The sequence below is a fragment of the Neltuma alba genome, unplaced genomic scaffold, assembly GCF_004799145.2.
Source record: "Neltuma alba isolate B1F8T4 unplaced genomic scaffold, ASM479914v2 tig00012508_pilon, whole genome shotgun sequence".
In the NCBI taxonomy this organism is placed as follows: domain Eukaryota; kingdom Viridiplantae; phylum Streptophyta; class Magnoliopsida; order Fabales; family Fabaceae; genus Neltuma; species Neltuma alba.
This window is the reverse complement of record NW_021636976.1, coordinates 645,334-672,604: the sequence shown is the minus strand read 5'-3', so window position 1 is coordinate 672,604 and position 27,271 is coordinate 645,334. Positions and strand designations below refer to the sequence as shown.

The following is a 27,271-nucleotide window of genomic DNA, read 5'->3' as shown; positions in this document are numbered from 1 at the left end:
TGAGGAATTCTTTTTGTGAATCCATTCCCATTTGTGATTCCAATTACGTTGTATATCAATCCCAACCCGAGTCATTGCTTGTTTGTAATCACGTTTCCACACTTAAAAAGCATTTATTTATATAAATCACGACAATTTTTCTTCTGTATTAATTTTGTATTTCATAAAATATTATTGAAAAACTGCTTTTTAAGAATCTTACCATCATTCCAAACAAGTCCGAGACGATATGTATATGTGTGTCTTCGTGGCTTATAAGATCATTTAGAATTAAAAGTGAATTAACATGTGTTTTCATCGTTAATCAGTTTTAGCTGACAACATAAATAATGTGAAAACAATTTTGCCTTGAAAATTATAAAATTGTTTTTTCACCGGAAATCAAATTTTGGTGTTTCTGGTGAATGATTTTGAGTTCATTAGTACAGCTTTAATTTTGTTTTATTATCTCATGCACCTATCATATTCACGAAGAGTTGAATGTGCATTATTTGTACCTCATGCTTATGTAATACTCCTCCGGTTCTTAATATAGGACCCAATTCTTGAGTTGATTTTGGTCCTTAATATAAGACCTATTTCTTATATTTTTTAATTTTATCTAAATTATCCCTATGGATACTCTCCCAACTATAATCAAGTAGAAGAGGGAGAGGGGATATGAAGAAAGATGATTATGGTGTTTTAGGAAAAATGTGTCACTTTTCTTGTAATTAACTAATTTACCTAACTTTCTTAATCTAATCAAATTAGTTAAATGGGTCTTATATTAAGGATCGGAGGAGTATTTGAGAAAGTGATCACTAACAATTGACATCCAACCTTAGTTTGGTGATTTAGTTTTCTTAATTTTGTGTTGGACTGATCCAAGCTGTTGGCAATTTAGGAAAACAATTGTCCCCTTCCCTACCTCCTAATTTGCTCTCTCTCTATATCCTATTTTCACTTTCTTAGTGATAGTTTGCATAGTAATTACAAAATGGTTGCCATCCCAACTCAATTCATCTTCTTTGTCAGTTATGAGCATGCTACAATTTTGCCTTATCTCCCAGCCCAAACATTTTTTTTTGGTATTGATACTAATTAATCAATAATATCAGTATCAGCACCATTAATTAAAACTAACATGCGTCTCTTAAGATTATAACGTTCTTAAATAATTCACGTGACACAAAAGTTCAGATGGAGTGCTTTTGCTTTTGGGAAAACAGCAAATAAAAACCCCCCAATATGTGAAATTGTGATTTGAGACTCTCAATCTGGAAAATGGTAAATAAAGACTTGATTCAATATTGCAAATATAAAATTTTGATAAAATATCTGAAATGCTCCTTAATCAAGTTGTGATTTGGTCTATTGAAATTATCATTCGCTAAAGTAAACTTATTATGTCCCATAGTTAACTTGTCATTTGACATACCCTCAGCTAAGTTGTGATTTGATTTACTGAAGTTGTCATTCGTTAAAGTGAACTTGCCGTTTCTCATAGTCAACTTGTCACTTAGCGGAAAAGCATTTTAGACATTTTTACTAAGATTTCATATTTGCAATATGAAACCGGGTCTTTTTTTACTATTATTCAAATTGAGAGTCCTAAATCGTAATTTTATATATTGAGGGGTTTTTATTTGGTATTTTTTTCTTTGTTTTTTAGTTTGATATTATATTTACTGGTAAATGGCAATGTTAGGTAAACGAAGCCAATCAACTTTATTTGCACTTACATTTCAATCACACTTTGCCCTTTACTTTCACTGCTTCTCATTTCTTTCCCCTTCAGCCATACAATTACTGGTTTCATTTCCTTCTTTTCATTCTCATCAAATTATTTAATTTATTTTTCCTCTGTTTTAGACTCACTCTCTGATTTCTTTACTTTTCCACAATACTCCTCCTAATTCACCCTTCATTATTTCTATCTATTTATCGTAAAAAATAAATACAAGACAAATATGCTATGAATAAAGAAAATTAGGAAATAAATACATCGAAACCACAAGAAGAACAAGCAGTTGTATACACGCAATCACTGCTCAAATCTTTTTCCAGTCATTCCTTAGACACAATAACTAATGTTTGATTACCTTCCCATTCTCCAGATTATCGAATGACATAGACTCTAGGCATATCATTTTGTCATTTTAATACTATAATTGATCTTTTTAGACAAAAAAAAAAAAAGACAAGCCAATTACTAGATTCAGATTGACGACGACGTCATAAATAGTTTCGCGAGAGTTTTTGTTTTGTTTCCTTAAATCTATTTAAACAAGAAGTAAACAAATCTTTTTTTAAAAAAGACTTATCTATTGAGGAATAAAAATGACGACATTGTCAAATTGTTGGCACATAATTATGGGATATTTTCTTAAAAAGAAGTTTGAAATTACTAAATTTTAAATAAAAAATTTTCTGTAAAAATGTGTTGTTATTTACAAGTCTAATATTATCAAAATCAATTAAAGTGTTGTTAGCAAATCTGATTTAGAATTTAATAATTTCAAGCCTTTTTTATGAGATTCTCCCCCTGATTAATTTACATAAAATATAAAAAATATGAATAAGTCCCATTATTAAAAATTATGAATGATGATATCTTTTTTCCAATTTTATATAAAATGAATATTAGAAACAGGCCCATTTATTTTTCAAGTGAGAAGTAAAAGTTTCTCACGTTTTGGAATTATAGGGGGGAAAAAATGTGCCAGCCAAACAAAAGCTGACAGGAAAGTTTTCAGTGCATTGATGGCAGTGGCGCATAAGCAAGCGCTGTGACTACGCAACAAAACGGAAACGGACCTGCGTCCACCAACGCTCACGCTCTCTCTTCTCAACCCCAATTCTCTCTTCTTCATCTATTCCTCAGTCATCGCATCACTTTCCAGTCACTCTCCTTCTCTCTCTTTCTCTCTCCAGTTGGCAGACCATTTCGGGAATGCTTACCAGTCATCTTCCTCTCTTTCTTTTCTCACGACTCTGCTCTGCTGCTATCAGCTTCTAATCTCGATCTTGAAGCGCCGATTTCTTTGATTTTTATTGGGCTTTTCTTCAGCTCTTCAACTGCACTTCTCGAAGCTGTAATCCGAGGTGCCTTTCTTTCTTTTTCTTTCTTTTTGTCTTTGGGCTTGTTTTGCTGTTCTTCTTTTTTTGCGTGTTTCTGTCGGGCTCTGTCGAGTATTTTGCTGACACTTGGGTTTTGGCATCTCGTAAGCAAATTTTTCAGACGATAATGGATTTGTGATGAAAGATGACATTTTTCTCTTGGGGAGATTTCCCTTTTATGTGATTTAACAATCAAGCAGAAATGTTCGAAGAATCACTTGAAAACTGTTCTACTTTTGTGCTTTTTGAGAAAAGTTAAAAAGAATAATTTGATTATGGTTCTGGGAAAGTAATTTTTTTAAACATAGAATCACTTTATCTGTCTATATGTTTAGCAGAAAATTCGTGTGTTTTTGGTATATAGTATCCAATGTGAAGTAGAGAAACTCGAGCAACTTTCAACCTCACAACAATAAACAAAAGCCATAATCACTGGGGAATTCATGGATCAGTAGTTTTGTATTTTAAAACTTTGTTTTCTTCAGGGGGTCTGAATATTCTTGTCATGATACCCTGTAATAAGGTCAAAATACAAGGAACCTCTTCCTTTTATCCCTTTTCTGAAATGATATGGTTCTTTGTTGATTCTGTTCATAGGAAGATGTTATTTTGATTCTCGTCTTGCTTTTTGGCTCACAGAGAAGAACGATGTGGGTTTGGTTCTTTGACACTGCCGGGCTCCTTCCTCTCTCTTGTATAACGTTAAACAATAACTTGGTTTTACTGGGACTCTCCCTTTTCCTTTCCTTGTCGCCTCACTTCTTTCTGGGCGTATGCTTTGATTTACGTTGTTTTTCTTCTGTGTCCGGAACCAGTTTTCGCGAAGGAAGTCTGACTGGTGGTTTTGTTATATTTTGGGTGGGAAAATACTGGTGGATCAAATATAAGGAGCAATATGTCCTTCGAGATTGATGTCCTAAGTTGATTAAAATCTTTGAAAGGAAACTAATATATGTTAACTAGGGAGTTTGGGACCTCTTTTGATAAGCCAAAAAGTGTAGCTGGTCGAGTACATCCTAGTATTCACATTTTCAGTGGCTTTGAAGCCTACATATGCTCAGTAAATTTTGAAATTTTACCGCTAGCTACATCGCCAGGTGACGTTGCTAATTCTCATCTAACAGAATAATATGATATAATGAAAAGAAGATACGATGATTCATTGGCATCAGGTAAAGATGCATTCTTTTACTCATTGTATGCGCTGTTATGATGAAGTAAATTAATACCACTTCAACTTTGCCATTGAGACAGATCTGCTTCCTTTAGACTAACAAGAGAATCAGAATCTTTCTTTTGCTGACCGTTTGTTGTTTGTGTTGATAAGAAGCTATGCAGCTACTTCATTACAAAGTATTAAGCACATAGCTGGTAGCACATATTGTGGTTAGGCTTTCAGATGCATGCAATATACAGTGACAAGTCTGTCTGTTTAATTCTAATTAATGGCAACTATTCCTATTATTATTATTATTATTATTAGTCGAACTTTGTGTGTTATTCTGTATAAATTTTGAGCCATTTTCATTTCTTGTTCTTCAGGTTTAGCTTCTCTTTGTCTAATTTTTGCTGGAAGCTAATTATTGGCAATGAGTGATCTTAAGCTGGGTGTGGAAGTTGTGGGTGCTCATAACCTTGTGCCAAAAGATGGTCAAGGTTCGTCCAGCGCTTTTGTTGAACTTCATTTTGATGGTCGGAAATTTCGGACTACAACCAAAGAAAAAGATCTGAATCCTACTTGGAATGAAATCTTTTACTTCAATATCTCTGATCCGAGCAAGTTGCCAAACCTCGCACTTGATGCCTTTGTCTACCACCACAACACTAGTTCCAAACACTTCCTTGGTAAGGTCCGCCTCACTGCAACATCATTTGTTCCCTGTTCTGATGCTGTCGTCTTTCACTACCCTTTGGAAAGGAAAGACATCTTTTCCCGTGTAAAAGGAGAGCTTGGTTTGAAGGTATTTGTCACAGATGATCCTTCTATCAAATCCGCCGACCCTCTTCCTGTCACGGAACCCTCAATCAATACAGATCAACACACAACTGAAGGTGAAGCACCAGTATCATTTACAAGGTCAGTGCTGAATGCCTTTTCCCGTAAGAAAAATGAGGTCAGGCATACATTTCATAGCATAGCTGATTCAAAGCAAGCACAGCAACAGAATTCTTCTTCCTCAGCAGCTCCTCAGCCAACAAAAGGCCATGGGAGGAATGAGACTAATTCTGGATTAGCTGCTTCAAAAGCTGCATATGTATTTGCACCATCTCCTGTTGATTATGCCTTGAAAGAGACAAGTCCTTTTCTTGGAGGGGGGCAAGTTGTTGGGGGACGAGTTATACGTGGGAATAAGCTAGCTGGCACCTATGACCTTGTTGAACAAGTAGGCTACCTTTTTGTACGGGTTGTAAAAGCTCGTGATCTCCCCACAAAGGATGTGGCTGGAAGTGTTGACCCATATGTGGAGGTGAGGGTTGGAAACTACAAAGGCGTTACCAAGCACTTTATAAAAAACCAAGACCCTGAGTGGAATGAGGTGTTTGCCTTTGCAAAGGACAATGTGCAGTCCTCTTTTCTTGAAGTTGTGGTCAAAGACAAGTTAGCTGATCATGTCCTTGGCACTGTACGATTTGATCTACATGAAGTTCCTCAGAGGGTTCCACCTGATAGTCCATTAGCTCCTGAATGGTATCGACTTGAAGGCAAGACTGGCAATAAGAAGAAAGGGGAGTTGATGCTTGCTGTCTGGCATGGCACACAGGCTGATGAGGCTTTTCCTGATGCTTGGCTTTCTGATGCAATATCTTCTAGTGGAATCTCTGCAACTAGTGCCTCTCAGACCCGATCAAAAGTTTACCATTCACCAAGACTATGGTATGTAAGGGTCAAGGTAATTGAGGCACAGGACTTACCATTATCTGATAAGTCTCGATTTCCTGAAGCCTATGTTAGGGTACAGATTGGTAATCAGATTTTAAAGACAAAACTTGCTCAATCAAGGACCATGAACTTGCGTTGGGATCAGGAGTTGATGTTTGTTGCTGCTGAACCCTTTGAAGAACATCTGATGCTATCAGTTGAAGATCGTGTTGGTCCCAACAAGGATGAAACACTTGGGCACGCTGTTATTTCGTTGAACTCAGTTGAAAAGCGTGCTGATGATCGACATATCCGTAGTATGTGGTACCACCTTGAAAGGTCCATGTCATCAGCAATGGATGGGGACCAGGGGAAGAAAGAGAAAGACAAGTTCTTTGGAAGACTTCACCTAAGTGTCTGTCTTGATGGCGGATACCATGTACTTGATGAGTCAACGTATTATAGCAGTGATCTTCGACCCACTGCAAAACAGCTCTGGAAAAATTCAGTCGGCATGTTAGAACTAGGCATTTTAAATGCTGATGGACTTCATCCAATGAAAACCAGGGAGGGAAAGGGCACATCTGACACGTACTGTGTGGCAAAATATGGGCACAAATGGGTGCGAACCCGAACCATTATTGACAGCTTGAACCCAAGATACAATGATCAATACAGTTGGGAGGTTTATGATCCAGCCACAGTTCTCACTGTGGGGGTGTTTGACAATGGGCAGATTAATAGCTCGAATGGTAACAAAGATTCAAAAATTGGAAAGGTTCGAATCCGGATCTCAACCCTTGAAACTGGTCGTGTTTACACACACTCTTATCCCTTGCTAATGCTGCACCCTTCTGGCGTCAAGAAAATGGGAGAATTGCACTTGGCTATACGATTCACGTGCACATCAAAGGCTGACATGTTGCAGTTGTATTTTAAACCGCCCTTGCCAAAAATGCACTATATTAAGCCACTTAATATTATGGAGCAGGAAAGACTGCGACACCAGGCTGTCAATATTGTGGCAGCTAGGCTCAGCCGTGCAGAACCTCCTCTTAGGAAGGAGGTTGTTGAGTTCATGTCTGACGCAGACTCTCATCTCTGGAGCATGAGGCGTAGCAAGGCAAATTTTTTCAGAGTGATGTCGTTTCTTTCAGGGGTTCTTTCACTAGGGAGATGGTTGGGGGATGTTTCCACGTGGAAGCATCCTGTCACAACAGTGCTGGTTCACATCCTTTTTCTGTTGCTTGTTTATTTCCCAGAACTTATCCTCCCAACCATATTACTCTACATGTTTGTGCTTGGAATGTGGAATTGGAGATTCCGTCCAAGGTACCCTCCTCACATGAACACCAGATTATCTCATGCAGATGCTGTGAGCCCAGATGAGCTTGATGAGGAATTCGACACATTTCCAACCTCAAGGAGCCCGGATGTAGTGCGATTTAGGTATGATCGGTTGAGAAGTGTTGCTGGGAAGATTCAGACAGTTGTTGGTGACATAGCTACTCAAGGAGAGAGGCTTCAAGCGCTTTTGAGCTGGCGTGATCCTCGAGCTACCGCCATTTTCATGGCCATCTGCCTTGCGGGTGCCATTGTGTTGTATTTGTCATCCTTCCAGATGGTGGTGGTTTTAGCTGGATTTTACCTGATGAGGCACCCAAATCTTCGACAGAAGGCACCTCCAGCGCCTGTGAATTTCTTTAGAAGGCTTCCGGCTCTTACAGATAGCATGCTGTAGATGTAGTTTCTGCTGCCGTTATGTCTAGATATGACTTGTGTTTTGCAATGCTTGTAAAAACCCTCGGTGATGGGTTTGGTTGCAAAATTCTCTAAATATATGGAATTTAAAATATTAGGGAAGCGAATTGTTGCAGTTCATTTTTCCATATCATAAAACCTATTAGCGTATGGTTCTGGATTGTGAAGGATTTCGGGTTCGATTTAGGAGCCTACAAAGGACCATTGGAGTGACTTGCGTCTAAAAGGGGGGGGGGGGATCAGATTGAGATTGTTACGCAAGATATGGGGAGCAAGTCCAGATCTTGGGATGAATCTGAGCTACCACTCGAGTTGAAGCAGTTTCATGTGTGGTTTAGGTTAAGAGCCGCTAGCTTTCATGAGGTATGTTTTGTTTCTGGTGGTACAAGACAGGGCCAAGCCCAGATTACCTGATGGGGCTACTTTTGTTTCCATGTGAGCCCAGCATCCGTTTCTACTTTTAGCACACTCGTGCCTTTTCCAACTCCTCCTATTGCTTCAATTTCATATTAACCCTATATCGTTGGATCAAATCATAATCCGTCCTTCACAACCTTGGAGTTCTCCATGCCTTTGAAAAATAATTCAAGTTCATGATGGGCCGTTCTAGTAATTTAACATTGCCTATTCCTATAACTGCATGTTGTTCAACATTTTACGAGTCAGATCTATTAGTTTAGGGTTCTATTGGCTATTTTAATCTTCGACATCAATGACACTAAGCGTTTATACCTTCTTTTTAAAAGGGAAAAAAAAAATACAGGACACCTTTTCTCCCATATCCTTGCGTTTTATTAAGAGAAATAATATTGTCGCCAATTTAGGGAAGACATATGCATCATTAGGTGGGAAATGAAATTTAATGACCCCTTGAGACATATTTGTCATTGATAGGATGCATGCAGTTTTTAAAAAGTTTACATCTCACTTGTTTGGAAAAACAGAAAAAAGAAGTGGTATTTCTGCCAAATAAATTTCAAATAGCCCATTATACATAATGTCTTTTAATACAATTTTGACATGTCGCCGAGAACACAATCACACGCTGTGGAATAATACCCAGTACGTAGATGTAGGCTGTTGTAGAAGTACATATCACTTTTCTTGACAACAGGGATAAAACTAGGACTCAGAAGAGCCAGTCGCTCATTTATTTTGATCTCCTTTATTCGACGCCACATTTGCGGATGAAACCTGGACTAGTTATTGCATGTACGCATGCACCACAACTTGTCCTCTAGCTATGCATCAGACCATTCAACGTCAAGCTCGCCCCAGTCTTTCTTGGGCACACCAAGAGCCTCCCAAACTGCTTTGGAACCGTCGACCACATTATTAGGGCACGGAGGTTGGAAACCGTGCTCTTCATCACACCCTTTTGTGGAGTCACACTCATCAACCACCGTCGCCTTCACCTTCTTTCCGTTGCCGAAGATGATGATGCTCTTCTGACACCTCTTCCTGTGGTTGAACCACCCTGTTGAGAGCGCCACCACCGGCGTGTCGTCTGAGTGAAACTTGTTGTCGCACGCTGCCGGCCCTCCTCCGTCTCCGCCTTTCTTGAAGCTGTTCAGAGTCAGAGTGGCCTTCGTCCGCTTAGTCACCGGCGGCGAACACTGGAAGGTGGGGTACGACTTCCCTGCTTGGCAGCAGTTATCCTGGCATTTTCCATGTGGAGTCTTCCCCTTTAGTCTGCCACTGGACTTACAGGTGCCGCCACCTTTGGCTGAACTTGACGCCAGACTCACTACTAGAAGAAGAGGGAAGATGAAGAAGACGAGAACAGGATTTGAACGGTTTGAAATACCGGATTGGATCTTCATCTTCTCCTTCCCTTTGTTTCAATGATGAGATTGATCGATTCTGCAGAAAAGAGCTTATGGACTAAGGTATTTATAGCCAGACAGGACAAAATAAAGCTTTTGATCGACAGGTAATTGAGTTGTAGTTTTTATTTCGTGTTTCTTGTGTTAAACGTACGTCCAAATCAATCTATGTACATCTCAATTCAGTAATTTGACCAAATTGCAAGAAAATATTCCATTCGGCACAAGAGAAGAAATTGCTCTAACTAATCATTTAACACGTAATATATATACACATCTAAATACACCATTATATTTATGTTCAAATCAATAGTAGTTAATTATATTTCTGCTGCTACAGCGTACAAGTTCATTTTGTTGTTAGGCCATCAGGCCTTAGTTTTTCTCACCAACATTGCGGTATCACCAAACGTGGCAAGTTGAAATACACAATAACTGGGCATATATATTTGAGCTTTGGTTGTAATTAATGTCCTTTTGCATCAAAATGCACTGAACAGGAATCTAATTATTAACTTGTATGCACATGCCATATGATTTTCCAATGATTCATAAAAGTTCTAAATTCTATTTATGGAATGAAGGGATTTTACGTGTGAAGGAGACTCCATAATTGCATGCAATGGAGAAATAGACCTGCACACTTATGTATTCTTTTAGTCCTATTTATAAAACAGAGAAAGAATGCTTTTTTTTCCCCTTATTTATAAGTCCTTTCATCAAATTTTTAATATGAATGTATTATTTTGTTCCTCATTTATTATAATGCAGATAGTTATTATTTTTGAAAGATATATATATTAAATAAGGATAAAGTTAAAAAGTTATTATATTTTAATGGAGAGTTAAAACAGTTTAAGATTTTTCTTAGTATAATAAAATATGCTGAAAGTGCTTTATAAATAGGATTACAGGAGTAATTAATAGTGATTCAATTGATAAAAACTTAATCAATTTAGTCCATTCTTCTGAGAATCATAACTAATTCTCGATTCCATTTAGTTTTTTGAAAGAATAGTCAGTCAAAGAATTGATTAAAACCAATCAAATTAAACTAATAGAAAATTTAATCTTCAAAGGCTTGGTTTTTTTTTATGGTTATTTGAACACTCTAAACATGTAAACATTCAATTACAAAAATTATAAATTATATATATTTTATATTAAAGATGAATTTTAAAAATTAAAGAATATTGTATATCCAATTATACGGCGTGGACGGGGACCCAATTATGAGAGTGGTTTTCCTAGCTAGTTCCTATCCACACCCTATGCTTGAAAGTGGGCGAAACAAGGAATTTGAAGCCGCAAAAAGATTCCACAGTAACTTTGTCGTTATTGCTAGAATCTGACTGGGCGTGAATTGTTTAATTATTTAATTTGCTGGCCCAGAAGACACCATGGCTCCAAGGCTGTTATTTAATTTCTTTTCATACTGAAGATGACGAATATAATTAATATCCTATATTTGCAAAGCTATGCGCAGCGCAACGGACTATATTTGAATTTTCTAACATGGCAACAAGACAATCCAGCTGCTTTCTTGTTACCATTTCTCTTTATTTTTAGCGATAATTCTTCTCTGAATAACCTCGGAGAACTATTCTTCGATTTACTCAATTACCATAATGAAAGGAAAAGTTAAAATTTAAAGGATGACAAACACGATCGTATATATACTACTAGCCGGCTAGTTTCTGTAATAGAATTGGTTATAATAATCATTGGTCGGCGACGGAGACAAGGATTATACCCAGAAAGCTGCAGCACGTACGTAAACGAAACATGTTTCTGTTGCATTAAAGTGCAGAATAAATGCTAATATACTGATATTTCAAAAGACATGTATCAGCCGACATCTAGAAAAATTCAAAATTAAGATATATATCTTCAATAATCCCACTCTCGCCTCTTTTGTTTAATTTCTCCTTATTCTCAAAAACCTTGGGACTTTCTTTGAGACACTCCCTTAACGTTAACTTCCCATGATATATGCAAATTAAATCTACCAAAAGTTAATTAATCAAAGCAGGGAGACACCAGACATCTATTAATTTATATAATGTCATAACACTCCTCAAACCAAACCAAACCAAACGATTAGCCTCATGTCTGCAATAGCAATCTGTTTCAAGGACACTTCAGTTATTTGACGCGAAGATTCACGATAAATGACTAAAAGGGAGGGGAAGAAAATGATAGATTTAGCCAAATGTCCGACTTGTCAAGGAAGAAACAAATATAATATCATGGAACCTGAGATCCTCAAATTATAAATTCCTCAAAGAAGCTACAAGAGTATGAGCACAGCAATCACAGGCGGAAAAGTGGAACACTTATCTCAGCCTGCTTATATGTTGGTTCTTGCCATTCTGTCATTAATTACTACAACAACAAAGATTAGATGTCGATTCTTACACTTGGACATCCTAACCATCTGCGCGCGCGCGCGCACACACACACACACGTACTCGTGCTGATGGCAGATTACAACGAAAAAGTTGCAGAAATTCATTCACATCTGGAGTTAATTGAATACTCCGAAAAATGTGTACATAGATCGTCAGATATTTATATTACCTATTAATTAGCTTTGAACTCTTGCATGAATATGCTTAAATATAATTATGAAGAGTTCTCATTGACAAATATTGAGAGGAGGAGTAGAAGTTTGCTCCCTGTGAAAGCACCATAACAGGCCAATATTGGCGATAGGATTATACATTCTCTATTGCCAACATATAAGTGGAGATGATGGAAAAATATATTTCACAAGTCACACACATATATTTGGGCAATTTAATTTTTATTTTTCCCTCATATGTCTCCTTATTTCTGAACACACATATATATATAAACCTGAACGAACATAGGTCTATTTTATTATCTTGAGTTTGGCAAGGGAGAAGCCAACTTGGGTGAATGAGCTTATTTAATTTGAGATTCGTGCTACCTAGTAAGAGATTCCATTTTTTTTTTTATCACGCCTTAAAAAAATAATATATATGTCATGAACTTCACGATATATAACGGCATATGCATTTGACTAGTTCTGCAAAAACAAAAACTTGGATTGCTTAATTATTAATTAACCAACTGAAATTGAATATATATTAAATTCAGTACACATCACAGTGACAATGGTTTGTGTGTGTGTGGAGGTACAACTCAGCTTCTGATCATGGACCCCACATCAAAGCTGCTTGAATTTGAAATCAGTCCAGTGGCAGCACGCACGCTCCATCCGATCGAGTCATTCATAGGAACTAATATACGCACAACAATAGAACTAATTATATTTGCCCTACATATACATAATGTCTAGTATCTCTTAATTAGCTAGTCTTGTATATTTGACACGAGACTGTCACTTCCTTACATGTAAATATTGTATATACGTCACTCCTGTGCATGTAATTCAACAATTCGAACTATCACATACATGAGTGTTTGTGCGTCTTTTTGTACAGCTATTATATTTAGTATTAAGTAAGTTAATTGGCCGTTTTTCATCTGTCCCGCCCGAAAATGAAGTTAAGAAGTCCATATGCTTTTATAATTGTCTTTTGCCGCTAACCAAGTAGCTAGTCGGTTAATATTGGCCCCTAGCTAGCTTTGTGCGCAGCGCAAAACTACAAACCCAATTATACTCCATAATTAAATACAGAATGATCATCAAGTTTATTCATAACTTTTTCCACGACAACATAAAATTGATGAAACAAAAACTCAAGGCAACCTTTCGTTTATTTCTATCTTTATGCTGCATAAATTTCGAGTGGGAAAATTAAAAGCCATGGTACGTACCCAGTAAAAGAAAATTTTTCAAGTAGGTTGAATTCATAGACCAAAACTAATCATAAAAAAGACACACGGGCGCGTCAAGAGATTCATTAGAGGGAAAGTTCCATATGGAGAATAATAGTTATGTTGAAAGAGATAATAAAAAATCAATGTTTCTGAAACCAAAATCATGTATTCTGTTTTTTTTTTTTTTGAAAATTCACCATTGATGCTTCTCAGATCAAGTTGCAACTCATAACAAAGTAAAAACATTTTATCGAGAAGCTAAGATTGAGTTGTAACTTTCAAAATGCATCAATAACTTTGAAAAGCAACAATGAAATGATTATTGGATATAAATCATTACGTGGAACTTTCCCTTTGATATGTCTTTTTTATGATCCGCATATTTTCCATAAATTAAACCTACCAAAAAAATTTCTCTCTTTATCTTATAATAAATGCACGCATGCATGGAGAGAAATTCTCGTGCACATACATCACAATTTGACGCTGCCAAGCATGTGAGCCTCACACTTGCAGATCAAACAATACAATGAAATGTGCACGAGAACTTGTTCTCTATGCATCAGACCATTCAATCTCGATTTCGTCGCCCCACTGCTTCTGGGGCACACCCAGAGCCTTCCAAACTGCTTTAGAAGCATCGACGATGTTGTTAGGGCACGGAGGCTGGAAACCGTGCTCTGCGTCGCAGCCTTTTGCGGAGTCACACTCATCGACCACCGTCGCCTTCACCCTCCTTCCGTTGCCGAAGATGATGATGCTCTCGTGGCACCTTTTCTTCTGGTTGAACCATCCTGTTGAAAGGGCCACCACCGGCGTGTCATCTGAGTGAAACTTGTTGTCACACGCTGATGGCCCTCCTCCGTCTCCGCCTCTCTCAAAGTTGTTCAGAGTCAGAGTGGCCTTCGTCCGCTTAGTCACCGGTGGCGAACAATGGAAGACGGGGTACGACTTCCCGGGCTGACAGCAGTTATCCTGGCATTTTCCGCGAGGCTTCTCCCCCCTCAGTCTGCCACTGGGCTTACAGGTGCCCCCACCTTTGGTGGAACTTGACGCCAGACTCATTACGACAAGAAGAGAGAAGAAGAAGATGATGAGAACGGGATGTGAAATGCCGGGTTGGATCTTCATCTTCTCCTTCCCTATGTTTCAATGATCGATGAAATTGATTCTGCCAAAAAGAGCTCATGGAGTAGGGTATTTATAGGCAAGACATGATCCTTTTGACCGACAAGCAAGCAGTAATTTTTATATATTTTATGTTCCTTGTGTTAAACGTCCTAATCAATCTATATACATCTCAATTGAGTAATTTGACCAAGTTAATTACAAGAAAATATTCCATTCGGCGCAAGAGAAGAAATTGCTGTAACTAATCATTAAACACGTAATACACATCTAAATACACCATATATTTATGCCCTAATTAATAGCTAATTATGTTTCTATTCCTATATAGTGTGCAAGTTTATTTTGTTTTTAGGCCTTGGTTATTTGGAATCAGTTTCATGCTCATCACCTTAATAAGCACTCTAAACTCATTAGATCTGGATCATCTATATCTGATTTGAATGATCCATATTTAAAATTTTTAATTATTTATTTTTAAATAGAAAAAACTATTTTTTGAAAGAATGATAGTTAAGACATTATTTTTATTTTGGATTCTATACCTATTAAAATAATTATTTTACATAAATAAAAATAAAAAAATTTAATCTGGACTATCTAAATCAGATATGAATGGCCCAGATCTTATGAGTTTAAGGTGCTCAGCAAAGTGATTTTCACCAATATTGCGGTAACAACTGTTATATCTGAAAGGATTGATTGTGATATATATAGATGTGGGATGGTTGATTGTATCACCAGACGTAGCAAACTTGAATTCTGAATGTATAGAGCGACATGCCTGTGAGCTTTGGCTGTAGTTAATGTCCTCTTGCACATGAAAACGCACGTAACCGGAATCTGGCTTGTAAGCATCCCATCTGAATCTCCAATGACAAATTCATAAAAGTTGTGGGATGAAGGCATTTTTGGTGTTGTGACCCTATGCGATTGCATGCAATAGAGAAAAAAGACCTGCACGCAAGTAATAGCGATCCAATTGATAAATGGACTTTGAAAAATCCAAAATAATGCTAACTAAATCGATTTAGTCAGTTCTTCTAAGAATCAATGACTAATTCTCCATTCCGTTTAGTTAATAATCCAAAGAGACGTCAGTCAGTTACAAAAATTTAATCTTCAAAGCCTTGTATTTTTTTTATTATTTGTCCATTCTAAACATGTGAGCATTCAATTACAAAAACTATAAATTATTAGTTTACATATTTTTCACATATTAAATTATCAAAATTTTAAAAAGAATATTGTCCATTTGCTGCATTAATTCAATTACAGTTGAAGTACATATACATATATATATTACAAAAAAAACACAAGCAATATAAACTATGGTGGATGAGGAAGAAAAAAGGATCGCGTGTTTCCTAGCTCCTATCCACCCTATGCTTGAAAGTAGTCGAAACATATAATTTGAAGCCGTGAAAAGATTGCAGAGTAGCTATGCCGTCATTGCTAGAATCTATTGCTTGCTGAGGGTGACTAGTTTAATTATTTGCAGGTCGATGATACCATGACTCCAAGGCTGTAAAAATTCTTTGCTGTTTCCCCACTGCTTATTCTCAAGACCTTGAGGCCTTCTTTGAGACATTCCTTAGTGCCAGCTTGCCATAATACAAGCAAATAAAATCCACCAAGTCTCATTCCTTCAATTAAGATGACTTTACAAAACGTCACCTCCGAGGTGGTAAGTTAATCAAAGGTAGACCCCAGACATCTATTTATAATTTCATAACTCCTGAAACCAAACCAAACGATTGGCCTCATTGCCTGCAGTGGCAATCTCTTTCAAGGTCTCATCAATTATTTGACATGATTCATCATATATCACGCAAAGGGAGGGAAAGAAAATGATCATTTAGCCAAGTCTCCAGCTTGTCAAGGAAGAAAAATAAATACAATGTCATGGAACTTGAGATCTTCAAATCGTAAATTCCTCAAAGCTACAAGAATATGAGTGCAACAATCATGAGGTGGAAAAGTGAAACACTTATCAGTTCCGCGAGTCAGCTTGCTTCTACTCCTCTGTTGATTCTTACCGTTCTGTTGTTACTACCACAACAAGATTAGATGAGTGATCAAGAATTCCTTCTGAAACATATGTACACTGCGGCACAGTAGTGTATATCATTATATGACATATCACCCACGCATTAAATCAATGTCAACATGGGAATTACGCATGTCCAATTGACGAGAAGCAGGAGGCCAGGAACTCATAGATGAAGCTTGGGTGAGATTTTGATTAGGTGAAATGCTGTTCAATGCAGGTGGATTATGAACCGCTTGCTGCTGCTGCTGCTGATGATGATGATGATCTGATTCCATGGCTACTTCTGCTTCTTGTGCAACCTCCTTTTTCTTGCTCTTTGTCTTTGATCCACCCCATATGAAGCTCCCAACTATCACCTGTAGAAGGCATGATTGATTCAATGGAAGCTGTGAAGAAGAACGATAAATAGTCTAGTACAGTTTTCAAGTGCTTGCACTAAAGTTGACTGATAGAGATTTAGTCATAGATTAAGTTCATGCAATGCGTAATTGGGAAAAGGATGAGCATGAAGAGAAGAATTGATTAGGTAATCAAGGGTTAACTAGAAATTATCAGCGAAGTATCTGGGTATTTTAGCAGGAAAAGACAACTATACTTGTTGGCCGAAATAACAAATTTAAGATTGAAGACAACAATATCATTTTGGCAAAAGTGAAGGTGCAGTGACCTGAACAGGACTTGCTGCAATCAACAATCCACCAACCCCACCACCAATGACACGGCCATCAGGACTGGCTAGCGAAACACTAAGACTACCAGTTCGATTGCGAGAGCCACCACTTTCAGTGAGCAAATAAGAGCCCGATAGGCACAATATCTCAAAACGCCCCTACAGGAAGCCAAAGTATACCAATCATTAAAATAGTATAGAAATGACCAAAGAGATTTACTTGATATTCGAAGGGGTTGAGGGGGAAAAACTCGTTAAAAAAGTGAACGAACAAGCAGAATGATACTTAAAACTGGAAGTATTTTCATTCAACATGTGTGAGTAGTAAAGCTAAGATAGCCAAAAAATTTCAGCCAGCTTCTTTCTCCTCCTTTTGAAACACAAAACACAAAAGTCAGGAATTCCTTGAACCGGGAATAATAATAGAGTGCAAGGTCAAAACACCTCGTATGTGACCGTGCCACCTGAACTTGAAGGCTGTCGAAGCGTCACATTAGAGACAGCACCGTTTGCCGACAAAATGCATACGGCTCTAGGTCCTTGCTGAGAAAATGCCATTATTTTTGTTGCAATGTCCTTCAGTAAAAAGAAAATAAAGTAAATTTCAAAAGATTGACTCTGAATCATTGCAGCAGAAAAAGCAAGATGCACTGCCCGTTGCTTTATCAGAAACTGTGGTCAATAGAATATTCATTTAAAAAAAAATGTAGTATAAACACTTTCTAATTACAAATAACTCCGGTAGCTTTTCTCCATTTGAACCATCCTTTTATATAATTGGTCCCAAATATCTGAACTGTCACTTATGAGATGATTTGATCTCCCATTTAACCTCCCAGTCATTTCTAACTTAATAAATAAATAAATCTTAGACAACAAATAAGGCTCTAACTTTTATCATAATACTTCTACATTATCTCTCCCTTTACTATCATAGATATCAACGTAGTCATAATGCTTGCCTAAATTTTTCCATTTAAATTTAAAAAGAAATAATTAGACATAAACATAAGTTTATTATTCAGTGGTATTTAGCCCTATCATTATGTGAAGGAGTCAATTAAAAATGATGTCTGGATTGTCAGCCATAAGATCAAATTTTTAGAACCTCGTGCAAATAAGGGAACATATGCTGGCAGAAACTCATGAGATAACTGTCGACTATAAATTTTAACAAAGAAAAGAGACATCAATACAAATTCATAAGATTGAACCATACTTCTCCAACTGCAATGGTGATGATATGAGGAGTAAAGCCCATCCCCGCTGAACCAGACATCAATTCACCTGGCAATAACACTCGTAAGTATTGTAAATTAATCAGCCATCACAAAGAAAAAGTAAGCAGGTCTTATTAAGGTCATTTTAGAATATGCACATAAATATGTTTGCAAAGAAAAACTATTTCACCCTTGGGGGAAAAAATCGATAATTTGAAACATACACAATGGTATAATAATGTCAATGCATTGAACAGCTTATACAATAACAAATCGCACAGCAATGGCAAAACTCAAGAATTATGAAGCCACATTGACGCTCTTCATATCACCAGTTCCCATGAGATTTCATCCATTTAAAACAATTTTATCGATGCTTTTCACGTCCAAAAAAATTATTTTCTTTAGTTTCTCTAACAGAAAATTTCAGTTATGCTTGTTATTTTCTTCACACAGTGAACCAGAAAGAGTTATCCCATGATGCATTTGTATTTGCAACTCAAATAAGGCTTTCGAGTTGTGTGGCCTCTCGGATAGCTGTTGCACTCACACATTCAGCAGCTGCTATAATCTCAAAATCAATATGAAATAGAAATTACAACTCTTGCCTTCCACGAAACAGCTTAGTACATAATTCTATATCAATGGCACAGTAAAGCAAAATACCTAACTAACTGCATCTCTACTGCCTTTGACCATGAATATATAAACAGAGAATAAAAATTTATCAACGCAGGAGCATTTTTTTTCTGAGATAGGTTAAACAATAGTACCTCCAATTTTTAATATGAGAGCTAATTAGAAGTTGAATTTGGTCCTAAATAAAATAACCAAATCCATTTTATCTCTTAAATTTGTAATTTTTCCCTCAAAGTATCCCTATTGATTGGACATATTAAGAAGGTTCTTACCTAGACATAGTTCCAAAGCACATGATTAATTAGAATAGTTTAGGAAAGCCAACAAACATATATTACAAATAACCAATTTAATTAATTTTCTTAATATTCGCAAATTAGTTAGTTAGTTCTTATATTAAGGATAAAAGAAAATACATCTCAATTAGTAATAAAAGCAATTAAATTAAATAATGTAGAGTAAAGTAATTGTTACTTCCTTCCTCAACGTTGACACTTGGAAGGCATAATGTAGATTAAAATCATTGCAGTCCAAACAAATTCTAGGCATATAGATTCCATTTCACCTAAGATTAACAAATAGAAATTGGCTCGGCTCTACAATAAGAATCAACAGAGCTTTGGATTAAAGAAACTTAAATAAAAATAAAATTTTGTTGAGAAACAAGGGCATCGACCATACCCATCACCCTCATAAACATGACAAAACTGAAGTTTTCCAAAGCAGATACTGTATAACCTCAAATTATTTAAGTAGTAAAACACGCCATAATAGAATTTAGACCAGAGGCTTACCAAGAGAGGCCAACTGCTGTTTCTTTCCAGATCCCGGAGGACGGCCTCTACCTCGCTTCTGGCTTTGCGTCAATGCTCCACTGAGATGACCAGAAGATGGAGTCAAGGCCAATGATACACTTCCATCCGGACCATATTTCCTAGGCCTTCCTCTCTTCCTTTTGACAGGTTCTCCCGGCGGTGCACCAGGAGGAGCACCCACATTGACACCATGAGGTGAAATTGCTGAAGATTCTACAGGTAACGTGGATCCAATGGCGGCGCCACCTCCAATGCCAGGTTGAAATGGCAGATTGGGATTGGACAGAGGACGAATGCCCGGGGAACCATGTAACTCAGGTTGTGCCCCAGCACCAGCAAGCCCTCTCTGCATATAGTAAGACGCAGACCCAGATAACGCCATATGGTCCCCTCGATCCATGCATTTACTTCAAATTCCTCTCCAAAATCTTTCACAAGAAAATTTGACCCCCAATACTCAATATGCCAAAGTTTTTCACCTAGCACTGTTCTCAGGTACAGGACGGTTACAAAAAGGCATTTTAAAGGGGGAAAAAAATGCAGGAACTAGAATAACATAAAATCAGCAAAACACAATGTATAATGATCAACTATTGTATCAGAAAAAGACTTAAATAGCTTCAGCTGTCTTTATAGCCAGACTACTTTGAGAAAAACAACTTTAAGAGAACTCAGCAGAGGAGTTTGCTAGTGATGGCACCATACTGAAAGAAACGTGAATATTGAGAAAAAGGACCCCTGGACTGAGTCTCAATGGAAGGTAGAAGATCGATCAAGGAAGAAGTTGGGAAGGCAAGAAGAAGGCATCAACAGAAACAAGGAAAATGAATCATCTGTCTCAAAGATCAATAAGATAAGGATAAGACAAAAGGAGAAGCTTTACAGCCTACCAAACTATGAGAATCAACATAAAGGCTTCGCATTGAAGATAAAGACCGAATGAACTGGAAAAGGTCGCTTCCCACCAACCCATCATAACCCTTAAACACAAAGCAATTTTCAAGACAGCCCCGTATAAAGACAGAAAACGCTCAACCTTTGACGCTAACACCCAAAAGAAAACCAAAAGGGGGAAATACTTCAAGTCAATTCCACTTAAGACTTCAAATCCACTTCCAGCTTAACAGTGCAAAGTGCCACAGTACAAGAACAGAAACATGCAAAGAAAGCTAGGCAGAATGCGGTTCAAGAAAGAGATGATGCATCGCTGATTTGAAAGTGCAGGGAGAGAAAACTGAATCCCAACAAACAGAAACAAGATGGGAAGAAAAAAAATCATACTGACATTTTTGAAAAGATTCAAACTCTCCCCTTGCTTGAACAGCTAGAAGGCAGAGATGAGAATCAGAAGAACCCAAAATTGAGCTCAAAATGACGAACAGTTTCTTGGGAACTAAAGAGCGGTCACAGCAGGCGCAGAGGAGGAGACCACTGTGTATGCGAGGAAGCAATTATTACCGGTCATTACAAGGTAACTGGTTATGACTGGAATTTATTACAATGGGAAGTGAGAAATGAAAAGCCCGAAAAAAATGAATAATAATGGTACCTCACTCTCTGTGTGTTAGCAGCACAAGTCCTTATCGGATTGCATAGTTCCTAGAGCTGAGCTCTGTAAGTCACTCACTCTCACTCTCTCTCTAAACTCCGTTTATCACTTTCTGTCTCTCTCTCTTCTGTTTGAGTGATGATGATGATCCGAAGCTGTACTGGGATCACAGAGAGAAGGGAGAAGCGAACAAAACTTGAACAGAAAAGCGCTCGCGCTTTGGATAATACTGAATATATTTATCAAAGAAATATTAAAAGAAAAAAATAAATAAACGAAATCAACAAGACTTGAATGTGGAGGGGAGGCGGTGGGGCTGCGGGGGCTCCACGGCCAACGGGGATTGTCAAGCATGGTTTCCTCACGCGGGCGCGTGACAGATACTTCCGCAGTACAAAAATCTGGCGCGCACACGACTCCCATTCAGCCTTCATCTCCGCCTACGCGCTAAAGCCAGAATTCATTGAGATATCACGAAAAATATTTCATAATAAACAAAATAATAGTTTCAGGTCAAAAGAAATATACTCCTCCGGTCCTAATTATAAGACCCAATTGACTTATTTGAGGAAATTAAGGAAGTAAGTTAAGTTGGTTATTTATAATAAATAAGTGTTGTCATTCCTAAAATATCCTTGCTAATTAAGTATATTGGCTAAAACTATCATTATTAGAAGGATTATCTTGGAAAAAAATGCATAAATATAAGAGACAAAATGGATTGGGTCTTATAATTAGGACCAAATAAAAAGTCAAATTGGGTCTTATAATAAGGACCGGAGGAGTAGTTTATATTTTCACTTGGCATGTAAACGGTTTTATTATTTAATAAACACTGTAAACGCTTAAAATGGTGCTTTCGCTGCTCTTCTCACGTGCTATTTACTTACCCCTTTTAGATAACAAGCTAGTTCAAGCATCCGCTGAACTCAATGCATATGACGCCTTCCAATTAAAAAGCATTTTAAAAAAAAATGTTTTTACACTGATTAAAACAAAAAAAATTTCATATACTTATTTTGTATATTGTAAAATGATTTTAAAAATTATGCTTTGATTCCATTCAAACATAATTCACTTGCTCTGGCCTCTCACTATTAATTAAATTAATTCTTGAAAATGCGGTGTTAGCTGATATAACCAGCACCCATGCATGGTCTGGGGGCCTGGGACGTGAACGTTGAACCGTTGAATATTAAATGAGCTTTTTACGAATGAAGTGACGATTAAATGGAAATTTTATTTAAACCAATATACTCCCACAATAAGGAGCTTCTAAAAAACAGTTTCGTTCGAAATATAAGTGACTTAAAATATAATTAATACTTATTTATTAATTTTGTTCTTACAATTGATGGTTAAATATATTACTCTTCTGACCCTGTTTATAGAACAAAAAGATAAGATATTTTTTAGTCCTATTTATAAAGTATTTAGACAAAAATTTTATATAGATGTATAATTTTACCTTTTATTTACTATTATGTTAGCTTTATTTACATGAAATATAATATATATTAAAAAAGAGTAAAATTAAAAAGTTATTGAATTTTAAACAGAAATTAATAAAATTTAAGATTTTTCTTAATTTATGTGAAACATGTTAGAAGTAACTTATAAATAAAACCAGAGGAATAACTCTATGTATTTTTCTTTGTCCTTCACAACACCGTTTAATATAGGTAAGTTGGGGGGAAAAAATCGATTTAAAACACGTTCAATGAATTAACTCAATTTTGTTAGATTCATTGAATGCTGTTATAAACGTACGTGTTAGATATGGACATAGAACTTGCGAGCACGCCACCGCAACCAAGTAATCATTCAGCTATAAATACTTCGTGGGGATAAATTTATCATTTTATAAAAATAGGATGAATACAATTTTTGCTCCGTTAAAATTGTTTTTATTTTTATTTTGGTCCATCAAATGTTAAATAATAGGTTTTGGTCCCTTAAATTTTTTATTTAAAATATATTTTTTTATAATTTAATAAAACCTAAATCATTTTGCCTATTGAAAAACAAAACCTACAATTTAGAATTTAAGATAATAAAATCAAAATTTGTGCAAATTTAAGAGAATAAAAATTATATTAGCTCCTTAAAAACATTAATCATGAGATTATTTTTATTTTAAAGTTTGTATCTATTTAAAATATAAAAAGTATTTAAATTGAATCTCAACCATTTATAATCAATTTGAACTATTTAGATTAAGATGACTCCTGGTGGAATGCGCTCCAAGCTCCAGTGAACGTGATAGCCTGATAGGTGCCAAAACTATAAATAAGGAACATAACAAACAAATTAAGATTAAGGGTTAATATATAAGTTTACCTATGCAGTATTTACGAATATACATATGCATATCACACCACAAAATTTGTTTAAGTATAAAAATACACAAACCTTTTCAAATGAAATAAAGATGTAATAAGGTGGGGCCCACACTATTTTCAATATACTGTCTCCGGTCTTTAATATAAGACTTGTCTAACTTTTATTTTGATCATAAATATAAGACCTCAATCCATTATGTATCTCATATTTATGTATTTTTTTTAAGATAATCCTTCTAATAATAATAGTTATAATCAATACATTTGATCAGTAAGAATATTTTAGAAAAAACAACATCTATTTGTTACAAATAACTAACTTAACTTCTTTTCTTAATCTCTTCAAATTAGTCAACTAGCTCTTATAAATAGGACTGGAGGTAGTATAAGTTTACATTTTTTTTCTCTTCAAAAAAAATTATGTGTTTTTTTATGCCCATGATGTCAAAAACACATTTATGAAGAGGGTATTTTATTAGTAGACTTGTAAGTTGTAACTCAATTCTAAAATTAAATAAGTGTGCGGTTCAACTTACCTTAAATAATTTTATATGCATGAGATGAATATATCGGAGCAGTTCAATGTTCCAAAACACACTAGTAATTTTTTGAAGCGGTGCCAAAGTATGTAGATTTGTTTGACGAAGCATCGCCAATCCTCAATAGTTAGGTGATTCATGACATATGGGACCGGAAGCGCAAAGGGGAGGAATGAGGGGGGCACTTGGCCACTTACGCAGAGCTGATGGTGGTATATCATATATGAGCGATCGAGCTTCATAAATAATTAATCTGAATAATTCACAATTGAGATTGGTGATGTGGGGCCGGATGAGGACTCGTACGCGCCGTACCAAAGGTCGGAAAGAGGAGCTACCTGTCGGGCTCGGGCATGAGTAACGAATGAGGAAGTCAGTGCACGCGCCAAGGGGTGGCGTGAGGGAGATGCAGTGCGAGCATGTGACTATATCACTGTTGCTCTGCCTTTTGCAGTTCTCATATTATGACGCTGGTCCCACCCTCTCCTTCAAAAATCTCATTTCTCCGATTTGATAACCTCACCCCCCCCCCCTCCCTCTTTCCATGCCACACTCCCTCCTCTTTCAATATCCATCACGCGTCCTTTTTCGCCCGCTCCCACGGCCACAAACTCCCTTCTAATCATATCTATTGAATTAGGCAGAGGTCCGTTTGAAAATATTCAAAAGGGAAAATATATTCGCCAGTCCTTGTAGTTTGAGTAGATTTTGAATTAGGTCCCTATAATTTTATTTCTTTTTATTGAATCCTTATAGTTAATTTTGTTAAATTGATCGGTCCTTCCGTTACCAAAGATTGCAAACGTCGTTAATGTGAAGGGATAGAGTGTGATCTGGCACTCTCTCTCACACCCAAGTTTGCTGCTCTCTCTACCATCTGTCTTTCTCATCTCTCGAAGCTAACAACACCCAAAAGGAACGAAGAAGGACTCCCTCAAGTTGCTGGTTATTTGTTTAAAATTTATAAGTTTAGAAGTCTAAGTATATTGAAAAACTTTTAAATAAAGACAAACAAACTCCCTCGTTAACACTCCCTATACCTCGCTTGTGTGCCAACTTCCAAGCACTTGCACAGTTCAAAATTTTGCCTTTGTGTCTCCCATCAAGTCACGTTATCGAACCTGGTGCTCCTTAATCGAACCAAAACTTCCAAGCACTTACCATCTTCTCTCGTCTCTCTCTCTCTCTCTCTCTCTCTCTGTGTGTCTATGAGGTCGTAATTGCAAGAAACTCCATTTAAGAGGTCAGCCATGATTGTTGCCGAAGTAGTGCCAGAGCCAAATCTTTAGGGTGTCTCTATCATGGCAAAGGACCACACTTTCTCTCCAGCTAGGAGGTATTCCTTTCATTTCTTCTCTCTGTTCATACATGCTCTGTTTTTCCCTGTTTCAAGCATCATGAAACAGAAACAAGAGAATGAACTAAAACTCTCTGCATAAATCTTGTATTTTTCTACAGATTAGAAGGAAAAGTGGCCATAGTGATCGGAGGAACGAGAGGAATAGAGGAAGCAATGGTAAGGTTGTTCGTGAAGGAAGGAGCGAAAGTTTTGATTGCCAATGTTGAAGACGCGTATGGATCTCTACTTGTAGAGGCATTATCTCTGTCAGCCACTTCTTCCACTGTCCAAAGAAGACATGGAAAAGTTAGTGAAATCCACAATCTCTTGGTACGACCAGCTCAATATAATCTTAAGCAATGTCGAAGTATTAGGGAATCAATCAAAGAACAAAAGATTGTTAACTTCGACACCGATGAGTTCGACAGAGTCATGTGAGTGAACATGAAGGGTGTAGCTCTCGGAATCAAGCATGCGGTAGAGTGATGATACCCAGGCGATCTGGGCGCATCATATCGACGTCGAGCATCGCGAGACTCTTGGGAGGACTAGGTCCTCATGCTTATAAAGCTTCAGAGCACGCTATGGTTGGGCTCACGAAGAACACAACTTCTGAGTTGCGGAAATATGGGATTCAGTTTAGCTTGTGAGTTGGGAAAATCTGGGCGCCATGGAACTTACCGTGGTTAGCTTGGAGAGATGAGAGAGACAGATGATAGAGGGAGCCACATACATACTTGGGTGAGAGAGTGCCACATCACCCTATGTCACTTTACATTAACGGCAATTGCAACTTTTACTAACAGAAGGACCGATGAATTTAACAAAATTAACTGTAAGGATCCAATAAAAAGAAATAAAATTATAGGGACCCAATTCAAAATCTACTCAAACTATAAGGACTGGCAAATATATTTTCCCTATTCAAAATTATAAAAAAAATATTTAGATAGAAATCAAATCATATTTCTCCAATCTTAAATATAAAATCTATTTTATACAAAATAAATCTTATATTTAAAACCAGAAAAATAGTTTTAAAAATATTTTTATAATATATAAAATAAATATGTAAAAAAATTTGTTTGGTTTTACGAAAAAGGAAATTTAAAAACCACTTTTCTATAGCACCAAACACGTCCTAAATCTTAAATCAGTCAGCTTTATAGATTTGGTGGTAGCAATAATTTTGACAATATTATATTTATAAATAACAATGTAATTTCATGGGAAACCTTTATGCGGAATTTAATAATTTTAAACTTTTTTTAATAAAAATTTTCATTGAATCATTTTTTTTTTGAAAAAAAAACTGACACACAAGTTAACTGGGCATATCTATTGTTATTATCTCTCCTACTTAATATAAAAACTAGACTGAAATTTAGTTTAGTTCTAAATATAAGATTTTAATATACTTTAGTTCTCATGTTTATCTATTTTTTTTAAAATAGTCTTTACAGTGTATGTTAAATATTTCATCAAATAGTAATTCTAACTAATACACATGATTAGTAAGAACATTTTAAAAAAAAAACACATATTTATTATAAATAATTAACTTAATAGATTTATTTATACTCAAATTAGTTGATCAGATTTTATATTGACGATCGCA

The 27,271-nt window shown here is 36.4% G+C and overlaps 3 protein-coding genes across 5 annotated transcripts; 1 reads left to right on the top strand and 2 right to left on the bottom strand.

The window, feature by feature from the left end:
• The first annotated feature begins 2,790 nt into the window (after positions 1-2,790).
• LOC114727789 (FT-interacting protein 7-like) lies at positions 2,791-7,933 on the top strand. 2 transcript variants are annotated; one of them, XM_028914529.1, is made up of 2 exons: positions 2,791-3,087; positions 4,645-7,933. In XM_028914529.1, exon 2 carries the CDS (start codon positions 4,692-4,694, stop codon positions 7,701-7,703), a length of 3,012 nt encoding a protein of 1,003 aa, XP_028770362.1. In that variant the 5' UTR covers positions 2,791-3,087; positions 4,645-4,691; the 3' UTR covers positions 7,704-7,933. The 2 variants fall into 2 exon arrangements, with proteins under 2 accessions (XP_028770362.1, XP_028770363.1); XM_028914530.1 differs by lacking the exon at positions 2,791-3,087 and adding an exon at positions 3,203-4,274.
• A 1,031-nt stretch (positions 7,934-8,964) lies between these two features.
• On the bottom strand, positions 8,965-14,465 carry LOC114727849 (uncharacterized). The gene is made up of 2 exons (XM_028914620.1): positions 13,919-14,465; positions 8,965-9,433 (listed from the first exon to the last, which is right to left on the bottom strand). The coding sequence occupies exons 1-2, from the start codon at positions 14,422-14,424 to the stop codon at positions 8,965-8,967; spliced, it is 975 nt and encodes a 324-aa protein (XP_028770453.1). The 5' UTR covers positions 14,425-14,465.
• Positions 14,466-16,314: 1,849 nt separating this feature from the next.
• Positions 16,315-21,593, bottom strand: LOC114727848 (AT-hook motif nuclear-localized protein 9). 2 transcript variants are annotated; one of them, XM_028914619.1, is made up of 7 exons: positions 21,434-21,593; positions 21,170-21,315; positions 19,864-20,369; positions 18,430-18,497; positions 17,655-17,786; positions 17,208-17,369; positions 16,315-16,896 (listed from the first exon to the last, which is right to left on the bottom strand). In XM_028914619.1, exons 3-7 carry the CDS (start codon positions 20,282-20,284, stop codon positions 16,630-16,632), a joined length of 1,050 nt encoding a protein of 349 aa, XP_028770452.1. In that variant the 5' UTR covers positions 20,285-20,369; positions 21,170-21,315; positions 21,434-21,593; the 3' UTR covers positions 16,315-16,629. The 2 variants fall into 2 exon arrangements, with proteins under 2 accessions (XP_028770452.1, XP_028770451.1); XM_028914618.1 differs by lacking the exon at positions 21,170-21,315 and having other exon boundaries at positions 21,434-21,592.
• Positions 21,594-27,271: the final 5,678 nt, after the last annotated feature.

Excerpts from the sequence above, each read along its gene's own strand:
- LOC114727789 (XM_028914529.1), top strand. The coding sequence starts at position 4,692 with ATGAGTGATCTTAAGCTGGGTGTGGAAGTTGTGGGTGCTCATAACCTT.
- LOC114727849 (XM_028914620.1), bottom strand. The coding sequence starts at position 14,424 with ATGAGTCTGGCGTCAAGTTCCACCAAAGGTGGGGGCACCTGTAAGCCC. Across the intron at positions 9,434-13,918 it reads GAGATTGAATGGTCTGATGC|CTGTAAGTCCAGTGGCAGAC; the intron begins ATAGAGAACAAG and ends AGGTGGCGGCAC.
- LOC114727848 (XM_028914619.1), bottom strand. The coding sequence starts at position 20,284 with ATGGATCGAGGGGACCATATGGCGTTATCTGGGTCTGCGTCTTACTAT. Across the intron at positions 17,787-18,429 it reads TCACCATTGCAGTTGGAGAA|GACATTGCAACAAAAATAAT; the intron begins GTATGGTTCAAT and ends TTTTTACTGAAG. Across the intron at positions 16,897-17,207 it reads TTGCAGCAAGTCCTGTTCAG|GTGATAGTTGGGAGCTTCAT; the intron begins GTCACTGCACCT and ends TGCCTTCTACAG.